A 21,501-nucleotide genomic window follows, 5' to 3' on the forward strand; every position below is an offset into this window, starting at 1 on the left:
CCGGCGCTGGGTACACCCCGTTGACGGCGAACAGGTTCAGCCGCTGGGCTGGCTCTCGCTCAGTTCCCCTTGCTCGGGCTCGGTCTCTCTCGGCTCTACCGGCGCTGGGTACACCCCGTTGACGGAGAACGTTTCAGCCGCTGGACTGGCTCTCGCGCAGTCTCCCTTGGTCGGCTCTGCCTCTCCCGCTCGCTCGGCTCCCAATCGCGCCTCCCAGCCCTCTCGCAGTCCGGTGCTTCCCTCCCCGGCTGCGGCTGAGTTTATCTCTTCCCGCGCCTACGTTCCCGGTCGCAGCGCTTCGTGGCTTCGGTCGCTGCCCGGCCTTTTTCGCCGGTCGCGGTCTAGCTGTCTCACGACGCCGTTGCGTCCCCCAGCCTGTCTGTACCACGGCTTCCTTGCTCCACGCTGCCCCAGTCTCAGCGCCTCTGGGCCCGACTTCTGTCCGGCTCCTTTCCCCCTCGACCGTGGTCGAGCGCACCGCCCTTCTCCTCCGGTTATTCTTTTTACTTTCCCTTACTCACAGTCACCGTGGCCGCCTTGCTTCTCGTGCTGATCGGCTCACTCCTCACCGTGGCAGAAGGGACAGTCAGTGCCTGTTGCTGATGGAAGTCTTTGTCTCTAAATTCTTCCTCCTTTCTAGCTCTGCAGCCTCGAGTTTTTTTTTTCCCAGCAGAACGACGAGGGCGGTTGCCTCTTCTCGACGCTCGTTAACTGCTTCGGACGTATTGTTGCCGCAGGGTACGATCGGACTCGTCGCCACTGTAAAGTCTGTGGGTTGTTTAGTTAATTAATGCACAGACTCCAAGAGTAACTTAAAGCAGGACTTTACTATTTGAAGGTCAGGGCGAATCTGCCCAATAACTCCTGGCATAACACTTATATACTGGTGTGGTCACCGTCGGTATTACCGTATACAGAAGCCAAACAAAGTAGTGCCACACCTAAAATAGTTCTCTTAAAGGTGAACGGTTACATACAATAGTTCTCTTAAAGGTAGACGGGTACATACACTACAGGCTGGACAGGGTAGATGCCGAAAGGCTGTTTCCCCTGGCTGGGGAGTATAGAACTAGGCGTACTCTCAGGATAAGGGGTCACCCATTTAACCCTGAGATGAGGAGGAATTTCTTCACTCGGAGGGTGGTGAATCTTTGGAATTTTCTACCCCAGAAGGCTGTGGAGGCTCAGTCGTTGGGTATATTCAAGGCTGAGGTTGATAGTGATTTTTGGACTCATGGGGAATCGAATGACATGGGGATCGAGCGGGGAAAGTGGAGTTGAGGTCAAAGATCAGCCGGGATCTTATTGAATAGCGGAGCAGGCTCGAGGGGCCGAATTGCCGAGTCCTGCTCCTATTTCTTGTTATTTTAACAAAAAAACAAAACAAACCAAGGGAATGTCAGAGTAATGATTGGGCGCCATCATCTCGATCAAGTAACAGAGCGAAGCATTAAAGAAATAAAAGACAGTGAAGAAGCTTGTGAATAGCTGAGGCAATCAGAGGCCTGCAGTTGATTTTAACTTGCCGAGACCCGAAATCCACCGCACGAGGCAAACCCGAGGTGCAAAAGCTTGGAGGTGGCCGAGTGCGTACGACACCTAAAGTGCTGGGAAATGCGTAAACGGTAGGGGTTGCTGTTCTGAATCACATCTAAACCACACTGTCCCTGCCCTGGGAGTGTTTGATGGACAGTGTAGAGGGAGCTTTACTCTGTATCTAACCCGTGCTGTACCTGCCCTGGGAGTGTTTGATGGGACAGTGTAGAGGGAGCTTTACTCTGTAACTAACCCGTGCTGTACCTGCCCTGGGAGTGTTTGATGGGACAGTGTAGAGGGAGCTTTACTCTGTAACTAACCCGTGCTGTACCTGCCCTGGGAGTGTTTGATGGGACAGTGTAGAGGGAGCTTCACTCTGTATGTAACCCGTGCTGTATCTGCCCAGGGAGTGTTTGATGGGACAGTGTAGAGGGAGCTTTACTCTGTAACTAACCCGTGCTGTCCCTGCCCTGGGCGTGTTTGACGGGGCAGTGGGTGCCTGAAATGGGCTGAGTTCCATTTGCAGTATTGAAATGTTGGTGCTTGGGATATTGAACAATGTGTGACTGATGTTTCTTTGCTTCTCCTGCAGCGCTCATGGGGTTGCTGGCTCTGCTGGACGTGCTGTTTGTGAACCACGCCTGTCACAGCATCATGACCCGGGGAGCCTCCGTCCAGCTGGTGTTTGGCTTTGAGGTGAGCCTTGACTGATGGGGATACATGGAGGCAGCAGTGGCTGGTGACCAGTCGACCAGCACAGAAAGGATACCTTTAAAAAAACAGTTTACATAGAATATACGGCACAGAAACAGGCCTTTTGGCCCAACCAGTCCAGTTTATGCTCCACTCGAGCCTCCTCCCGTCTTTCCTCGTCTAACTATCAGCATAATATTCCCTTCTCCCTCGTGTTTATCTAGCCTCCCCTTAAATGCATCTCCGCTATTCACCTCAACCACTCCCTGTGGAAGCGAGTTCCACATTCTCACCACTCTCTGGGTAAACAAGTTTCTCCTGAATTCCCTATTGGATTTCTTGGTGACTATCTTATATTTGATGGCCTCTAGTTATGGTCGCCCCCCACAAGTGGAAACACTCTCTCTGTATCCACGCTATCAAAACCTCTCATAATTTTAAAGACCTCTATTAGGCCACCCCTCAGCCTCTTTTCAAGAGAAAAGAGACCCAGCCTGTTCATCCTTTCCTGATGGGTCTACCCTTGGTATTGTCATAGAGTTATACAGCACAGAAAGAGGCCCTTCGGCCCATCGCGTCCGCGCCGGCCATCAAGCCCTGTCTATTCTAATCCCATTTTCCAGCACTTGGTCCGTAGCCTTGTATGCTATGGCATTTCAAGTGCTAATCGAAATGCTTCTTGAATGTTGTGAGGGTTCCTGCCTCTACCACCCTTTCAGGCAGTGAGTTCCAGATTCCAACCACCCTCTGGGTGAAAAAGTTTTTCCTCAAATCCCCTCTAAACCTCCTGCCCCTTACCTTGAATCTATGCCCCCTTGTTATTGACCCCTCTACTAAGGGGAAAAGTTCCTTTCTATCCACCCTATCTATGCCCCTCATAATTTTGTACACCTCAATCAGGTCCCCCCCTCAGCCTTCTCTGCTCTAAGGAAAACAACCCCAGCCTGTCCAGTCTTTCTTCATAGCTGTAGTGCTCCAACCCAGGTAACATCCTGGTGAATCTCCTCTGCACCCTCTCCAAAGCAATCACATCCTTCCTATAGTGTGGCGACCAGAACTGCACACAGTATTCCAGCTGTGGCCTTCCCAGCGTTTTGTACAGCTCCATCATAACCTCCCTGCTCTTATATTCTATGCCTCGGCTAATGAAGGCAAGTATCCCATATGCCTTTTTAACCACCTTATCCACCTGTTCTGCTGCCTTCAGGGATCTATGTACATGCACACCAAGGTCCCTCTGATCCTCTGTCTTTCCTAGGGTCTTACCATTCATTGTGTATTCCCTTGCCTTGTTAGTCCGTCCAAAATGCATCACCTCACACTTTTCAGGGTTAAATTCCATTTGCCACTGTTCCACCCATCTGACCAACCCATCAATATCGTCCTGTAGCCTGAGGCTTCCCGCCTCGCTATTTACCACCCCACCAATTTTTGTGTCATCTGCGAACTTACTGATCATACCTTTTACATTCACATCCAAATCATTAATGTAGACCACAAACAGCAAGGGACCCAGCACCGATCCCTGCGGTACCCCACTGGACACAGGCTTCCAGTCAAAAAAACAACCTTCCACCATCACCCTCTGCCTTCTGCCACTAAGCCAGTTTTGGATCCAATGTGCCAAGGCACCCTGGATCCCATGGGGTCTTACCTTCCTGACCAGTCTCCTATGCGGGACTTTATCAAAAGCCTTACTGAAATCCATGTAAACCACATCCACTGCACTACCCTCACCCACACACCTAGTCACCCCCTCGAAAAATTCAATCAAATTGGTCAGACATGATCTTCCCTTGACAAAGCCATGCTGGCTATCCCTAATTAATCCCTGCCTCTCCAAGTGGAGACCAATTCTGTCCCTCAGAATTTTTTCCAATAATTTCCCTACCACTGATGTTAGGCTCACTGGCCTGTAATTCCCTGGTTTATCCCTACTACCCTTCTTGAATAATGGTACTACGTTAGCTGTTCTCCAGTCCTCTGGCACATCCCCTGTGGCCAGAGAGGTTCTGAAAATTTGTGTCGGAGCCCCTGCAATCTCCTCCTTTGCCTCACATAGCCTGGGATACATCTCGTCCGGGCCTGGGGATTTATCCACTTTTAAGCCTGCTAAAACCGCTAGTACCTCCTCCCTCTCGATGCTAATATGTTCAAGTATATCACAGTCCCCCTGCCCGATTTCTATGTCTACATCGTCCTTCTCCATAGTGAACACAGATGCAAAAAATTCATTTAAAACCCCACCTACATCCTCTGGCTCTACACACAGTTTGCCACTTTGGTCCCTAATGGGCCCTACTCTTTCCCTAGTTATCCTCTTGCCCTTAATATACTTATAAAACACCTTAGGATTTTCCTTTATTTTGCTCGCCAGTGTTATTTCATGGCCCCTCCTCGCTCTCCTAATTTCTTTAAGTATCCCCCTGCACTTTTTATTCTCCTAGGGCTTCCTCTGTCTTTAGTCCTTTGTATCTGCCAAAAGCCCCCCTTTTTTTCCTAATCCATTCTCGTATATCCCTTGACATCCAAGGTTCCCTGGGCTTGTTGGTCCCACCCTTGACCTTTTCGGGAACATGTTGCCATTGTACTCTCTCAATTTCCTTTCTGAAAGACTCCCATTGCTCCGATGTGGATTTTCCTACAAGTAGCTGATCCCAGTCCACATTGGCCAGATCCTGCCTTATCATATTAAAATTGGCCTTCCCCCAATTTAGAACCTTTATTTCCGGTCCATCCTTGTCCTTTTCCATGACTACCTTAAATCTCACCGAATTATGGTCACTGTCACCAAAGTGCTCACCTACTAACACTTCTACCACTTGCCCGGCCACATTCCCTAGAATTAGGTCCAGTACCACCCCCCTCTCTCGTAGGACTTTCTACATGCTGGCTCAAAAAGCTCTCCTGGATGCACTTTAAGAATTCTGCACCCTCTAAGCCTTTCACACTCTGACTATCCCAGTTAATATTGGGGAAATTGAAATCCCCCACTATTATTACCCTATATAATGATCCTGTTGTTTCCTGGCAAAAAATACATCACATGCAGTGCAGTGTGGTTGCGTGGTCCAGTCAAATTTCCTCGCAGGCGTGCTTTTGCCTGCGTGGGCCCTCGAGTGCGGAGCTTAACAGGAACATTGCTCGCTACCCCTCTCTCCTCTTGTAAGACGCTCTTTTAAAACCTGCCTCTTTGATCAAGCTTTTGGTCATCTCTCCTGCTAACTCCTCCTGTGGCCCGGTGTCGAGAATGTTTTTATTGATATCGCTCTTGATGAGCAACTCTGGACGTTTTGCTACGGTGAATACGCTAAATAAGTGTAAGTTGTATATCACACAGTGGTGTTAGGTCGGGAATTCCAGGATACCGACTGGGCGGCCCTGAAGGAAGGCTGATCTATGTCCAAGTCAGGCTAGTGTGTGACTTGGCAGTGGTGGAGATCCTGTGACTTCAGTGCTGGTGGAGTAAACTTGTAACCGCAGTCCTGTGTTTTCCTTGCAGTACGCCATCCTCCTCACCATGGTGCTGACCATTTTCATCAAATACGTTCTGCACACTGTTGATCTTCAGAGCGAGAATCCCTGGGACAACAAGGCCGTGTATATGCTCTACACCGAGCTCCTGACCGGTACGGGCAAGGTGTGGGGTGTGAAAGGCTCACGAGGGGCGACTGGACAGGCAAGGTCGCGGGGTCCTCGTAAATGGTAGGGGCGGAGGTCAATGTTCCCTTTAAGCTGCACGGTCGCGGAGCGCTCTGCAGGTCCCGTGCAGCCAGTGAGCCGGCTGTTAAATGGGAAAAACCCGCACGTGCAGAATTTTGAATGGCCCACGCAGGCCAAAAAAATTAGAGGGAACATTGGCGGAGGGGTTGTCTTGTAAATGGTAGGGCGGGTGGAGGGGGGGGATCCCAGTAGGGCAGAGGGGGTCCGCGTAAATGGTAGGGCTGGGGGTTATGTATGGAAATTCTTGCTCAATACCTTGAACTATTGTGGGTCGATTCAGGAAGTTCCTGTATTCTCTATCTTGTGTGACAATTGCACACTGAGATTCTAACTGGCATAGCTCAATGCTTTCTGTAAAGACTGGGGGGGGGGGGGAAATTCAGTTGGTTGCGCCTCCCGTTAGCGCCTTAAGAGGGCGCTAATGGGGCGCAAAGCAACTAGCGCCCGGGCGCGGCGATGTTTGCGCCGCTCGCGAAATTAACTAGATATTTTGCGGCGGCGCTGAACACTGCCGCTACGATCTCCTGCGCCGGCAGTTTGTGACGTCAGTCGCGCGCGCAACGCCCCGTTAGCACCCCGGACCGGATATTGAGTGGCGCCCCCTGCCTTACCACCTGCCGCTAGCAACGACCGGTTGAGGGGAGCGTTTTGCTGTCAGAAAGGGACTGGGGGAGCGCTATTTAAAGGCGACCGCTTCCTGCCTTTTTTTGTCGGTGACATTTTTGCACCACGCATTCTGAGAGAGAGACAGAGAGAGATTCAACGCTGTGTGAAGGAGTTTTGGGTACTGAGCAGCACTTTGCAGGTTTATTTTGATTTGCCCTTCCTTGCTTCGCCCGCGCTCTGAGGTAGCGCCTCGCTCCTCGGCCTTTGCGCCTTAAGACAGGTGTGAAGCGCCTGATTTAGCGCTCCAATCACCTCCAGGGGCGATAAAAGCCAAGTTTGCTGTCGGAGGCGATAATTAGCGCACGGCCGATAATGGTGTCCCAAACAGGGCGATACTGAACTTTTTCCCCCCTGGGTGATTGGCTTTAAGCACAGGAGCCTCAGTGTTAAACCTGAGTGTCTAATGATTGAATCTGTAACTGTTCCTGGCACTGCTGCTCCTGTCGTCGAAGCTGATCCTTCTGTCCGTTTCAGGGTTCATTAAGGTGCTGCTCTACATGGCCTTCATGACCATCATGATCAAGGTGCACACGTTCCCTCTGTTTGCCATCCGCCCCATGTACCTGACCATGAGGTAAGTGTTCTCGCGGCGGAAGCAAAGCCATTTTGGTTCCGTGATCCTGGGCGTAACGCGCAAGATACTTGGTGACACCCGCAGCTTTGTCGCAGGAGGTGAGGGAGGGAAGTGGCTGAGGGAGGCGAGGAGGGAAGTGGCTTTCCAGTCCTGGGAAAGACTGGGTTAGAGTCGGAGACGGTGCGATTGAGCCCTGATTTTTAACCCCGTGAGGTGTTTCTCTCCAACTTCCCAACGCACCTCACGTGCAATAGATTACTTTGAAGTGCACCCCTGCGATGTTCCCTTTAAGCCACACGTTGCTCTGCAGCTCCCGCACAGCTGACTCACCAGCTTTTAAATAGGAAAAACCCAGGCCGGCGTGGTATTTTGATTGGGCCGCGCAGCCCCTTAAAGGGGCCACGCCCCTCAAAAAACATTCACGGGAACATTGCATCCCTGTTATTGGGTAGGCAGACACTGCAGCCAATTTGTGCACAGCAGGATCTCACAGATATATCAAGCTAGGTGAATAACCAGCTGATCTGTTTTTGCTGTTGGCCAGGACGGTTCAGAAACTTCCCAGCTCCCCTTCAAATGGTGTCATGGGATTTTTTTTTAACATCCGCCTGCATCACCGTCTGAAGAACGGCGCCTCTGACGACGCAGCACTCCGGTCAGCACGGCACTGCTCGAGTCTTGGAGTGGAGCTTGAGTGAGGATGCCGGGGAGGTGGAATGGCATGCAGGCTGCGGCATTTGGCGCTTGGGAAGGAGGAGAGGGAAGTTCAGAGGAGCGCTAAGCTTTGCTGAAACTTAAGAGACAAGTAAGGTCTCAACAGAGTGGTAGAGAGGATTGCTTTTATAGATGCTCGGCGCTTCCTGGTATGCTGGCCAGGACTGAGAGGTATTGGAAAAGCCTGCCCAAATTTGGGAACGGGATTCCAGTCCTGGGGAAAGGAAGCCTTTGTTGTAAGTGCCAAGTCTGCCCATCGAATTTGCCTTTAAGACCTGGAGACCTTAAATACCCACCTGCTTGCCTTTCCATGTAGTTACTTTATTCGACCCTAATAATCCCCGGCTTCCTTTGCGACATGGGACCAGTTGCTGTGTCGCTGACAGTGCAGTGAGACTGGGGTTGGAGCAGAAGCTTGTGGTGGTTGGACAGTCTTAACCCTCTCCTAATGTCTCCCTTTCAGGCAATTCAAGAAGGCGGTGACTGATGCCATCATGTCGAGACGAGCTATTCGCAACATGAACACGCTGTGAGTACTGAGCTAGTGGCCTGACCTTCGCCCCCCCCCCCCCCCCACCCCTGACCTTTTGTACTGTGGTCCGGTGTAGCAGTCAGACGGGGCTTTGTGCATGACCTCCGCTGTGCTGTCGGAAGCAGTGACTCCAGCCCCTCGTAGCACCTTGCAGCCTGTTAGACCAGGATTGCTTGAGGCTAGGGGGTTAGTCACCTTGCCCCTCTGTCAGCTGGCTAAGGAAGGGTTAATGTAGGAATATTTTATTTTTTTTCCCTTCAAATTTCCCCCCTCCTCTCCTGAAGGTATTGACTGCTCGCTGCTGTACAGTTCCACATACCTCCGTTACCCTCTGACACCAACTGGCTCCGTTAGCATTTTACACTATCTGTTCCGCCGCATCACATTCTACGTGTTGTTTGGAAGTGGGTCTGGTGTCGGTCACTCTGTGATTGGTCACTCTGTGGTTTATAGCCCTCGGTCATAGGAACAGGAGGAGGCCAATCAGCCCCTCGACCCTGTTCCGCTATTCAGTGAGATCAGGGCTGATCTGCGACCTAACTCCATAGACCCACCTTTGCCCCATATCCTTTTGATATCTTTGGTTAACAGAAAGCTATCAATCTCCAATTTAAAATTAACAATTGATCTAGCATGAACTGCTGTTTGCGGAAGAGAGTTCCAAACTTCTCCCACCCTTTGTGTGTAGAAGTGTTTCCTAACTTCACTCCTGAAAGGTCTGGCTCTAATTTTTAGACTCTGCCCCCTAGTCCTAGACTCCCCAACCAGCGGAAATAGTTTCTCTCTCTCCTCCCTATCTGTTCCCCTGAATATCTTGAAATCTTCAATCAGATCACCCCATAACCTTCTAAATTCCAGGGAATACAACCCTAGTTTGTGTAATCTCTCCTCGGAACTTAACCCTTGAAGTCCGGGTATCATTCTGGTAAACCTACGCTGCACTCCCTCCAAAGCCAATATATCCTTCCTAAGGTGTGGGGCCCAGAACTGCTCACAGTGCTCCAGGTGTGGTCTAACCAGGGTTTTGTATAGCTGCAGCATAACTTCTACCCCCTTGGATTCAAATCACTCTCTGAATGGTCACTCTCTGGTCACTCTGGTGGTTGTAGTCCTGGGTCTAATGTGGGTCACTCTGGTGATTGTAGTCCTGGGTCTAATGTGGGTCACTCTGGTGATTGTAGTCCTGGGTCTGGTGTCTTTTAATAAGACAAATATCTTTATTATTTAAATATTTTAAATAATTTGCCTTTTTGTAGTCTGTCCCACACTGACCATCTTTCCATGTTTAACCAGATGGTCAGGAGGAGGAGACTGAGTGAAAGGTGGGGAAACTTTGAAGGGGGAGGGGTGCAAAAGTACAGTCGGAGAGAGAGGGAATTCATAAAAAATCTTTTCAAGGAAGAGGTGATGAGATAAAGTGGTTAAGGAAGACTGGGGGGGGGGGGTGCAGTGACTGAAATACCGTACCCTGGAGAGAGGCGCAGTCGCCTCGGGCCGGTCCACATTGGAATGCTACTCCCTGCGCTGGGTGTCCTGCAGTGTTCTGGCGCCGAGGGTCTGGTGGGAAGTATCCGGCTGCTCGTACAGACTGGAGATTACCGTGGTCTAACTCTCTGTCTCTGTGTGTGTCTCTCTCTCTCAGGTACCCCGACGCAAGCCCTGAGGAGCTGCAGCTGACCGACAACGTCTGCATCATCTGCCGCGAGGAGATGGTGACCGGAGCCAAACGCCTGCCATGCAACCACATCTTCCACACCAGGTGAGGCGTGGGCCGCCAGACAGGCTGGGAACGCTCAAACCGCAATACCCCCCTCGATGTTACAACGAGAATTAGCCGAGGGCTGGGCTGAGAGTTAAAATTCGCACCGTCCAACTGAGGAGAAACACAAAAGAGAAACCTTCAGCCATTAAAATAAGTTCCCCTTTCCTCCTGCAGTTATCGGAGATGTCCTTTGGATTGGACATTTTGCTGAGGCCTCCTCTGCCCCCTCGGGTGGATGTTTAAGATCCCACAACACAATGAAGAGCAGGGAGTTTTGGGGGGGCGGGGGGGGCTTCCTGGCAGACATTCCTCCCACAACCAACATTACCCAAAAAGCAGATTAACTGATCATTCCTCTCATTTGCTGTTTGTGGGATCTTGCTGTGTGCAAAATGGCTGCTTTTTTTTTTTGCCTTGCCTGTCTGACAGCACTGCAATGAACTCAATGTACGTGAAGTGCTTTGGGACACCCCAAGAGACTAAATAAATGCACATGCTTTGAGAGGTTGTTTTCCCCTGGCTGGAGAGTCTAGAACTAGGGGGCATCGTCTCAGGATAAGGGGTCGGCCATTTAAGACTGAGCTGAGAAATTTGTTGACTCGGAGGGTTGTGAATCTTTGGAATTCTCTACCCCAGAGAGCTGCGAATGCTGAGTCATCGAGTATAATCAAGGCTGAGATTGATAGAGTTTTGGGCACTAAGGGAATCGCGGGATATGGGAATAGGGCGGGGAAGTGGGGTTGAGGTCGATGATCAGCCATGATATTGAATGGCGGAGCAGGCTCGCGGGGCCAAATGGCCGCCTCCTGCTCCTATTTCTTCTGTTCTTAAACTGACCTAGGTGAGCTGCCCTCCTGCATTATTCTCATTTGTCCACGCCTGGTTTTCTGTGTGTGCAAACAGGAGTGGGTCATCCAGTCAACGCAGCACTGATGTCTGTCATCCCAGCTTAGTTAACTGTAGGTAGCATCGTGATGATTTTTTCTTTTGTGCCTCGCACTGCACCCAACCCTCCTCCAATCCACCACTGGCTGCTGGTCAGCTCACCGAGGCCCCAGGAATCTTCTGGTGCATGTGGTCCCGGTGACACTTTCTCACTCGCTAAACCAGTGGGTAGACTGTAATCCCGACGGTAGTTTATAAAGTTGGGGCTGGGGTTCAGTATCTTACTCTGGTTCTCCCGCTGCAGTGAGGTTTGCGTCTGATGCCCGTGCCTGGAGCCTGCCTCGCCTGTTTCCTGGCACCGAATGACTCTGCGTTGCCTCGGTCGCCCGACTCGTAAGAACATAAGAAATAGGAGCAGGAGTCGGCCATTCGGCCCTTCAAGCCTGCTTCGCCATTCAATGAGATCATGGCTGATCTTCTGCCTCAACTCCATTCACTGGCCCTATTGCCATATCCCTTGATGCCCTTACTAGTCAAATCTATTGACTTCTGTTTTGAATATACCCAATGACTGAGCCTCCACAGCCCTCTGGGGTAGAGAATTCCAAAGATTCACCACCCTCTGTGAAGAAATTTCTTCTCATAGAAGATAGGAGCAGGAGTAGGCCATTCGGCCCCTCAAGCCTGTTCTGCCATTTAATGAGATCATGGCTGATCAGCCAAATTCAGTACCCTGTCCCTGCCTTCTCCCCATATCCCTTGATCCCTTTAGCCTTAAGAAATATATCTAACTCCTTCTTAAATATATCTAATAAGTTGGCCTCAACTGCCTTCTGTGGTAGAGAATTCCACAGGTTCACCACTCTCTGGGTGAAGAAATTCCTCCTCATCTCTGTCCTAAATGACTTGCCCCTTATCTTTAGACTGTGACCCCTTGTTCTGGACTCCCCCGCCATCGGGAACATCCTTCCTGCATCTAGTCTGTCTAGTCCTGTTAGAATTTTATAAGTTTCAATGAGATCCCCTCTCATTCTTCTAAACTCCAGCGAATATAAGCCCAATCGACTCAATCTCTCTTCATATGTCATTCCTGCCATCCCAGGTATCAGTCTGGTGAATCTTTGCTGCACTCCCTCCATGGCAAGAACATCCTTCCTCAGATAAGGCGACCAAAACTGCACACAATACTCAAGGTGTGGTCTCACCAAGGCCCTGTACAACTGCAGCAAGACATCCTTGCTCCTGTACTCGAATCATCTCGCTATGAAGGCCAACATACTATTTGCCGCCTTAGTCCTGAATGGCCGACCCTTTATCCTGAGGCTGTGGCCCCTGGTTCTAGACTCCCCAGCCAAGGGAAACGTTCTCCCAGCATCCATCCTATCAAGCCCTGTAATAATTTTGTATGCTTGAATGAGATCCCCTCTCATTTTTCTGAATTCAAGAGAATACAGGCCTAGTTTACTCAATCTCCTCTCGTATGACAATCCCCCCCCCATCCCAGGAGCCCGTCTGGTGAACCTTCGTTGCACTCCCTCTATGGCAAGTATATCCTTCCTTAGGTAAGGAGACCAAAATTGCACACACTACTCCAGGTGTGGTCTCACCAAGGCCCTATATAATTGGAGTAAGACGTCTTTACTCCTGTACTCAAATCCTCTTGTAATGAAGGCCAGCATACCATTTGCCTTCCTAATGGCTTGCTGCACCTGCACATTCACTTTCAGTGACTCATGTATAAGGATACCCAGGTCCCTTTGAGCATCTGCATTCCCCAATCTTTCACCATTTAGGAAATACTCTGCCTTTCTGTTTTTTCTACCAAAGTGGATAACGTCACATTTATCCACATTATATTCCATCTGCCATGTTCTCACGCACTCAGTGAGCCTGTCGAGATCCCCTTGAAGCCTCTTCACATCCTCTTCACAACTGACACTGCCACCTTGCTTTGTATCATCAGCAAATTTGGAAACGTTACATTTAGTCCCCTCATCCAAATCATTGATGTAGATTGTGAATAGCTGGGGCCCAAGCACCGATCCTTGTGGTACCCCACTAGTCACAGTCTGCCATCCTGAAAAAGACCCGTTTATCCCTACTCTTTGTTTTCTGTCTGTTAACCAATTCTCAATCCGTGCTAGTATATTACCCCCAATTCCATGTGCCCTAATTTTGTTCACCGAACTCTTGTGTGGGACCTTAGCGAAGGCCTTTTGAAAATCCAGATACATCACATCTACCGGTTCCCCTTTGAGGATGTAACTAGTGGAGTAGACAAAGAACTCCAACAGGTTTGTCAAGCGTTGTAATCTCTCTCTTTTATTTTGTGTGTGTGTGTGCCCCGCAGCTGTCTCCGCTCCTGGTTCCAGCGGCAGCAGACGTGCCCCACCTGTCGCATGGACGTGCTGCGAGCCACGCTTCCCACACAGACGCCGCCGCCGCAGCAGCCTCAGCCTCAAGTGCCGCAGACCCCCCTGGTACCCCCGCAACCCAACCGTGAGTCACAACCTAACCCCCCACCAGCACCGCTTCCTATCTTTGACCAGTGAGCTTCAGGGCTCGGCACCTCCGGAAGGATATACTGGCCTCTGAGAGGGAGCAGCGCCGATATGAGGACGGGGTTGCACAGACGAAGCTCGTACTCCCTTGTGTATAGGAGATTAAGGTGTGACCTAATGGAGGTGCTTAAGATGATCAAAGGAGTTATATAGAGAGAAACTATTTCCTCTGGTGGGTGGAGTCCAGAACAAGGAGGCAGAACCTTAAAATTAGAGCCAGGCCATTCAGGGGTGATGTCAGGGAGCACTTCTTCACACAAAGGGTGGTGGAAATCTGGAACTCTCCCCCAAAAAGCTGTTGACGCTGGGGGTCAATTGGAAATTGCAAAACTGCGTTTGATAGATTTTTGTTAAGCTAGGGTGAGATGAAGTAGGGTGGGAGAAGGCTCGCTGGGAGTATAAAGACTGGCATATACCAGTTGGGGCGTCCCTGTGCTGTAAATACTATGTAATTAAGGGATCTGGCAGCAAGGCGGATAAATGGAGTTGAGATGCAGATCAGCCTCGATCTACAAGAAACTTTCTGGTATCCGGCACGGACGGGACCGACCTGGTGCCGGTCCATCAACAATGCCGGATAACCGAACGCTATAGTTAAAAGATACGGAGCTCAGAGCTCCGTCTAAAGCAACAAACCCTAACAGCTTCAAAACAATCGGCACAACCTGCAGGCGTCTCTGTAGCTTAGCAACAGCTTCAGCGACACCCTTGCACAGCCACAAATTAGTTAAAAAAATTTTTAAAAAAGTAACTAAAAGTAAAAAAAAGTTACCTGAACCGACTCCTGAATTTTGCCGGTGGATAGAGCATTCCGGTTATTTAGTAGCTGGTTAATCGAAAGTTTCCTGTAACTGAATGGGATGGAACAGACTCGAGGGGCTGAATGGCCCACTCCTGTTCCTATTTACCCCTGAAATGCACAACTCGCTCCCACATCTACATTTGAGCGGTTCTCACTTTCCACCTGCGCCAAAGTCGGGGTTAATCGATACCGTGAAGCTGTTTCGGGTATATGGCTGCAATATATTGCCAAGATAAAAATCACACTCAAATGGATACTTGTGTAATGCTCGACAGAACCTGGCTCTCTCTAGTGCCTTCAATGCAGCAAACATCGCAAGACGTTTCAGGTGGAGGGGGAAGTGGACACTTGGGAGTAATGGGAGAGTTGGGGGAAGCAATCGCAAGCACGGTTGGCGCGCTCGGACTTGACCAGGATTTTATAGGAAGGGAGAGGGCAGCAGCGGGGCGCAGAGGCTCAAGGGAGGAAGGGCTGGGACCTCCTAAACTTCCGCCACCAATGTGGCACGCAAGAGGTTAGAGTCTAAAACCTGAGGAGCTAAGGCTGGGCTGTAGAGGTGGGGGAACTTGAAGAGGTTGAGAGGGCGAGGGCTGGAACATAGAAAGAAAGAACGTGCATTTCTACAGCGCCTTTCACAACCTCTGGACATCCCAAAGTGCTTTACAGCCAATTAAGTATTTTTTGAAGTGTAGTCACTGTTGTAATGTAGGAAACGCGGCAGCCAATTTGCGCACAGCAAGCTCCCACAAACAGCAATGAGGTAAATGAATGATTAAACTGTGCTTAGTGATGTTGGTTGAGGGATAATTGTTGGCTCGGACGCCAGGTAGGACTCCCCTGCTCCTCCTTCAGAACAGTGCCATGGGTTCTTTTACCTCCATCTGGGAGGGTGTCTATCCAAACGACTGCTCCTCTGACAGTGCAGCACTTCCTCAGTACTGCACTGGCAGTGCAAGCCTGGATTGTGTGTTCAAGTCTCTGGAGTGGAGCTCAAACCCACGACCTTCTAACTCAGGCTAACATGGAGCTAGAGGAATTTGCAGAGGTAGTGAGTGAGAATGGATATAGGACCACAGGGAAATGACCCGAGCTTGTGGATGAGGGTTGGAGGGTAGGTTGGGAGAGGGCTGAGGGGGTAAGTTGCAGAGATATGACAGGAGAGGGCTGGAAAAGCTGTACAGTATATTCCCCCCCCCCCGTTTCTCCACTTGTGTTGCCTCTGATTGTGTGTTGTGAGCGCTGAGCACTCTGCCGTGTCTTCTCATTGCTTCTGTCCTTCTGTCTCCAGTGCCGCCGGGGATGATGCCACCCTTTCCGCCGGGAATGTTCCCTTTCTGGCCGCCGATGGGCCACTTGGGCCAGAACCTCTTCCCACAGCCGCCTGGTGCTGCTCCTAATGCGGCGCAGCCGAGCACTTCGGCTCCCTCAGGCACCGAGGGCCAGACTAACGGTAAGCGGCAACTCCAGGCACCGGTACTTGCATTTCTCCAGTGCCTTTCACCGCCTCGGGACGGTCCCAAAGCACTTTACAGCCAACGAAATACATTTTTGAGGTGTAGCCACTATGTTATAATGTAGGAAACGTGGCAACCAATTTGCGCATAGCAAGCTCCCACAAACAGCATTGAGATAATGACTAGATAATCTGTTTTTTGATGGCTGAGGGATAAATATTGGCCCAGTAGCTGTGGGATCTTTTACATCCACCTGAGAGCGCAGACGGGGCCTCGGTTTAACGTCTCATCCGAAAGACGACACCTCCGACCGTGCAGTGCTGCATTAGTCAGCCTGGATTTTCGTGCTCCAGTCTCTGGAGTGTGGCTTGAACCCACAACCTTCTGACTCTCTGAGGCGAGGGTGCTGCCCACTGAGCCGCGGCCGACACCTGATTTATACATGCGCTGTATCCAGTGCTGCTCCTGGAGGGGGTTCCTATCTCCATCCCGCTGCAGCCACCGTGCCAGCAGCCCTGTGACCTCACAGAGGGACAGCAGCATCTAACGTGATGTCGCTAACGAGCCAGACCCCCCACAGTCGAGGGACTATGAAGGAGCAGGGCTCTGGGGCTTCGCTTTCCTGAGTCTCCGTCCGTACCGAGCTCCCGTTCACAGTGCCAATGGAATCCAAGAGGACCGGCAGATACCAGAACAAACAGGAAAAGCCGGTCGCAAGGTTAAGGAGCTATTTGGAATTTCAATACGGCGGTGAGAGAGAGCAGGCTCTCGACTTAAACGTTAAAATGCGTATTTTTTTTTTTTCTTTAAACTAAAATGGGGGGGAAGGATTCAGGAACTGATGGAAGGGGTTTGACGGTTAGCCCCGAGGCCAGCAGCGTAGTTTGCCTGCTTGATTCATTTAAGTGAGCAAAAAATACAGCAATCTCCGCACACCCCAAGCTGAAGCCGAGCACCGTTGAATTGTCTTCATAAAAAAGAACTTGCATTTCCATAACGCCAATTTGCACACAGCAAGCTCCCATAAACAGCAATGTGATAATGACCAGGTTATCTTTTGGGTGTTGGTTGAGGGATTAAATATTGGTAAGAGAACGCCCCTGCTCTCCTTCCGGTAGTGGCCGTGGGATCTTTTACGTCCACCTGAGGACAGAGGGGGCCACGGTTTAACGTCTCGTCCAAAAGAAGGCCCCTCCGACAGTGCGGCGCTCCCTCAGTACCGCCCCTCCGACAGTGCGGTGCTCCCTCAGTACCGCCCCTCCGACAGTGCGGCGCTCCCTCAGTACCGCCCCTCTGACAGTGCGGCGCTCCCTCAGTACCGCCCCTCCGACAGTGCGGCGCTCCCTCAGTACCGCCCCTCCGACAGTGCGGCGCTCCCTCAGTACCGCCCCTCCGACAGTGCGGCGCTCCCTCAGTACCGGCACTGGATGTGTCGGCCTGGATTATGGGCTCAAGTCTCTGGAGTGGGGCTTGAACCCACAATCTTCTGACTCAGAAGAGGGAGTGCTGCTAACCACTGAGCCACAGCTGGCGCACAAGGGTTGACGCGTAAGAAATGGGAGCAGGAGTAGGCCCCGTCGAGAGGTCCCAGCCTGCCCCCTCTCGGGTGGACGTGGACCAAAGTCCCAACGCAAGGCCCAGTGATGAGACGAGAGGGCCTGTGATTTCCCCATACCCCATGAGCGGTGGGCAGTTGCCAACTGGAGGCTGGGCGCCTCAACAATATCGCCCCTCTTGTCAAACCTCTGAGTGCTTCAACAGGTGGGGGAGGGGGGGAACTGAGCAGGACATGGGAGGGAAGAAGCTGTGGTTTTAGTTCTGTTGTAAGACGAGTGGTGCATTGACTGAAAGGACGATCTCAAATGGTGAAATGGAGGGAACTGTGGACCAGGAGTAATTTGGGACTTGAGTAGGGAGTGTTTTAGGGCAAAGATCCAGGAGCACTAATTGTATCCAGTATAGTTCTAACAGAGGCCTATCGCTTTCTGTTTGGAAGCTGGGGTAACCCTACCTCCGAATAATATAATATTCCTGCCCTTTTACAAGAACAATAGGGAAATCGCTCTGAATATCCGCTGGGTCGAGGAGGCCCAGAGATATGTCTGCCCTAATGGGGGAGAAGAAATGGAATGTAATGGCCCCTGTAGCTGTAGCATTAGCACCACTGTCGTCAAGTTAACATTTCCCCCTAACATTAACATCAGTCCGTAAGCGTGACCCTGAGCTCCTGGTTGCCTGTCACTTTAATTTTCCGCTCCGCTCCACTCCCACTCTGATCTCTCCGTCCTCGGCCTCTTGCACTGTTCTCAACGAAGCTCGAGGAGCAGCACCTCATCTTTCCATTAGGCACTTTACAGCCTTCTGGACTCAACATCGAGTTCAACAATTTCAGATCATAACCTCGGCCCCTTTGTTCGTTCTCTTCTCTCTCGTGGCAGCTGTTGATGATTCTGCCAGTGTCATTTACAACATATCTGGAGTCCTCTTTTGTTTCTTAACTTGTCCCATTACCATCTCCTTTTGCCTTGCACCATCATCCCTTTTGTTTTTTAAACTCTCCTGCCTTCCATCCTATCACAGACCTTCCCTTTTGTTCTTTCCTCCTCTCCTCCCTTTCCCTGCCCCAACACTTGCTTAAAAATCTGTGACTTCTCCAACTTTTTCCCAGTTCTGACGACGGGTCATCGACCTGAAACGTTAACGCTCTTTCTCTCTCCACGATGCTGCCTGACCCGCTGTGTGTTTCCAGCCTTTATCTGTTTCAGGTTTCCAGCATCTGCAGTACAGGAAACTTTTTTTTAATCCGGCACCGACGGGACCGGCGTGGTGCCGGTTGATCAAAAAGTCCGGATTACAGAGCGGTATACTTAACAAGGTACGAGAGCCCCGTACACGGGCACAGGTGCAGGAGCCCCGTACACGGCCACAGATCCAGGAACCCCGGTTACACGGCCACAGATCCGGGAGTCCCTGTTGCACGGCCACAGGTGCGGGAACCCCGGTTACACGGCCACTAATATATAGTAAAACTTACCTGAACCTACTCCTGAATTCTGCCGGTTAAAAGAGAGTTTCCTGTATTTTGCTATTGTATTAACATTTCCCCCCGCTACCTGGCTCTAATATGAAGTGAAAGAAATAAAAGTTCACAATCTTGGGATGTCCCAAAGTGCTTTGCGGCCAATCAATTGCTTTTGTGGTGTAATGAGGACCCAGAAACACAACTAACCTGACTGACCAGTCCGAAACCATCGCTGTTCAATCAAACACATCCCCTAGGCCGCTTGTCTTTTAACCCCTGACCCTGAATGCGAGTCTTTCCACTAATTGCCTGTTTTAAACTCCAGCTGCCAATGGTGAAGCATCCCGGAGCGGCGACTCCATGGCGGGGACCGGTCTGGAGCCGCCTCCTGCTGGACCGATCCCAGGATTTCCCTTCTCCTTCCCTCCCTTCCCGTCGGCTCCGTGGGTGGGAATGCCGCCTCCTCCGTTTGGTAAGAGTGGACACAGCGCGAGGGCTCGGTGCGATGGCTTGCAGGCGGTTGGTCCCCTCTTCCCGTTAGTGGCGCCGCGCCGGGTTCAACGCGCAGACTGCCCAAACCTGCAGATCCGCTCGGTGTCGCACGCTTGTCTCTTGCTGCGCTCTTGGCTCGGAGGGTAAATGCGCCGTGCCGTGTGGTACTGAGCAGGTTCGGAGTTCGATCTACTGGTGATCTAAACGGGAGGGGAAGATCAGCCAGGGTTCCTGCTCCTGATCACTATCCAATGACCCACTGTGCGTGCGTGCGCGCTCCCTGTTTCTTTTACCGTGCGGCCCCTTTAAATTTCTGCGCATGCGCGGTACTTTGGAAAAGCCAGCGAGCGGCCTGAGCGGGATCTTTTCCCATTGCCGCGCAGCTTGGTGGGAACGTGGGTGAGGACGGAATTGGGTTTGGCTTGTGATCTTTGCCCTCCTCCCTCCCTGCCTGCTGATACTGCCCAGATTCACACATGAAGACTGACATAGCCGGGGTACCGGAGCGCAGCCAGTTCCCGTGGAACTGTATCCCAGCCAAAGCCGGCTCATCGGGAGGCGGGGGGGGGGGGGGGTTGGATAAAATTTAAACGGCTCGGGGGTTGTGGTGGGGTAGGAAATTGGAAATACAATCGGAAACGCTTGAGCTGTTTCTGTTTCTTGCCCCTTTTTTTTTATTAGGCATGCCCCCAATGCCGATGCCGCCTTCGGGCTTTGCCGGACTGACCGACGAGGAGCTCCGAGCGATGGAGGGGCAGGAACGCCAGAACCTGGAGGCCCGCCTCCAGTGTCTCCAGAACATTCACACGCTGTTGGACGCAGCCATGGTCCAGATTCACCAGTACCTCTCGGTCGTTGCTACTCTCAGGTGGGCTGTGCTGCCGTGGCACTGGGCTCCACACGGAGGGACGGGGTATCCCAGCCAAGCTCAAATCAGCCAGCAAACCGTGCCGGGTTTTCCTGCGTGCCTGTGCCGTTTTATTCCTGAAAGGGCTGTCCCCCCCCCCCCCCCCCCCCCCCGCAAGCTCCTACGCTGGCAGGCTGGTTTTGTTAATATTTGCTGGCAAGTGTGAAATTCAGTCATTCGGACCAGAAACATCCGGGGTTCACCCCCAGCCTCCACTGACTACCTAGAACCATAAAATCTTTTCACAATATATATTAATGATCTAGACGAGGGAACTAGATGTAATATCTCCAAGTTTGCAGACGACAAAGCTGGGTGGGAGTGTGTGCTGTGAGGAGGATGCCGAGAAACTCCCGTCTGATTTGGACAGGTTTGGTGATTGGGCAGAAGCATGGCAGATGCAGTATAATGTGGATAAATGCGAGGCTATTCACTTTGGTGGCAAAAACAGGAAGGCAGATTATTATCTGAACGGCAATAGATTGGGAGAAGGGGAAGTGCAACGAGACCTGGGTGTCCTTGTGCACCAGTTGCTGAAGGTAAGCATGCAGGTGCAGCAGGCGGTTAGGAAGGCAAATGGTATGTTGGCCTTCGTAGCAAGAGGATTCGAGTACAGGAGCAAGGATGTCTTGCTGCAGTTGTACAGGGCCTTGGTGAGACCACACCTTGAGTATTGTGTGCAGTTTTGGTCGCCTTATCTGAGGAAGGATGTTCTTGCCATGGAGGGAGTGCAGCGAAGATTCACCAGACTGATACCTGGGATGGCAGGAATGACATATGAAGAGAGATTGGGTTGATTAGGCTTATACTCGCTGGAGTTTAGAAGAATGAGAGGGGATCTCATTGAAACTTATAAAATTCTAACAGGACTAGACAGACTAGATGCAGGAAGGATGCTCCCAATGGCGGGGGAGTCCAGAACTAGGGGTCACAGTCTAAGGATAAGGGTAAGCCATTTAGGACAGATAAGGAGGAATTTCTTCACCCAGAGAGTGGTGAACCTGTGGAATTCTCTACCACAAGGCAGTTGAGGCCAATTCATTAAATATATTCAAGAAGGCGTTCGATATATTTCTTAAGGCTAAAGGGATCAAGGGATATGGGGAGAAAGCAGGGACAGGGTACTGAGTTTGGATGATCAGCCATGATCACATTAAATGGCCTGCTCCTGCTCCTAT

At 51.1% G+C, this 21,501-nt stretch overlaps 1 protein-coding gene across 6 annotated transcripts in view; it reads left to right on the plus strand.

Annotated features, from left to right (window-relative positions):
* Positions 1-21,501, plus strand: part of syvn1 (synovial apoptosis inhibitor 1, synoviolin) — a 47,275-nt gene that overhangs the window by 20,446 nt on the left and 5,328 nt on the right. For 5 of the 6 annotated variants that reach the window (XM_085976117.1, XM_085976118.1, XM_085976119.1 and 2 more), the window contains 9 exons: positions 2,129-2,232; positions 5,732-5,858; positions 7,093-7,192; positions 8,370-8,435; positions 10,081-10,197; positions 13,436-13,584; positions 15,737-15,898; positions 19,250-19,396; positions 20,098-20,284. In XM_085976117.1, the coding sequence (XP_085832243.1) occupies positions 2,129-2,232; positions 5,732-5,858; positions 7,093-7,192; positions 8,370-8,435; positions 10,081-10,197; positions 13,436-13,584; positions 15,737-15,898; positions 19,250-19,396; positions 20,098-20,284 (1,159 nt within the window). The remainder of the gene's footprint in view (positions 1-2,128; positions 2,233-5,731; positions 5,859-7,092; positions 7,193-8,369; positions 8,436-10,080; positions 10,198-13,435; positions 13,585-15,736; positions 15,899-19,249; positions 19,397-20,097; positions 20,285-21,501) is intronic. The other variant, XM_085976120.1, reaches the window with a different exon arrangement.

This window comes from Somniosus microcephalus, unplaced genomic scaffold, assembly GCF_052327205.1.
Source record: "Somniosus microcephalus isolate GS21.2 unplaced genomic scaffold, FLI_Smic_1.0 unresolved_chr2, whole genome shotgun sequence".
Classification (NCBI taxonomy): Eukaryota; Metazoa; Chordata; class Chondrichthyes; order Squaliformes; family Somniosidae; genus Somniosus; species Somniosus microcephalus.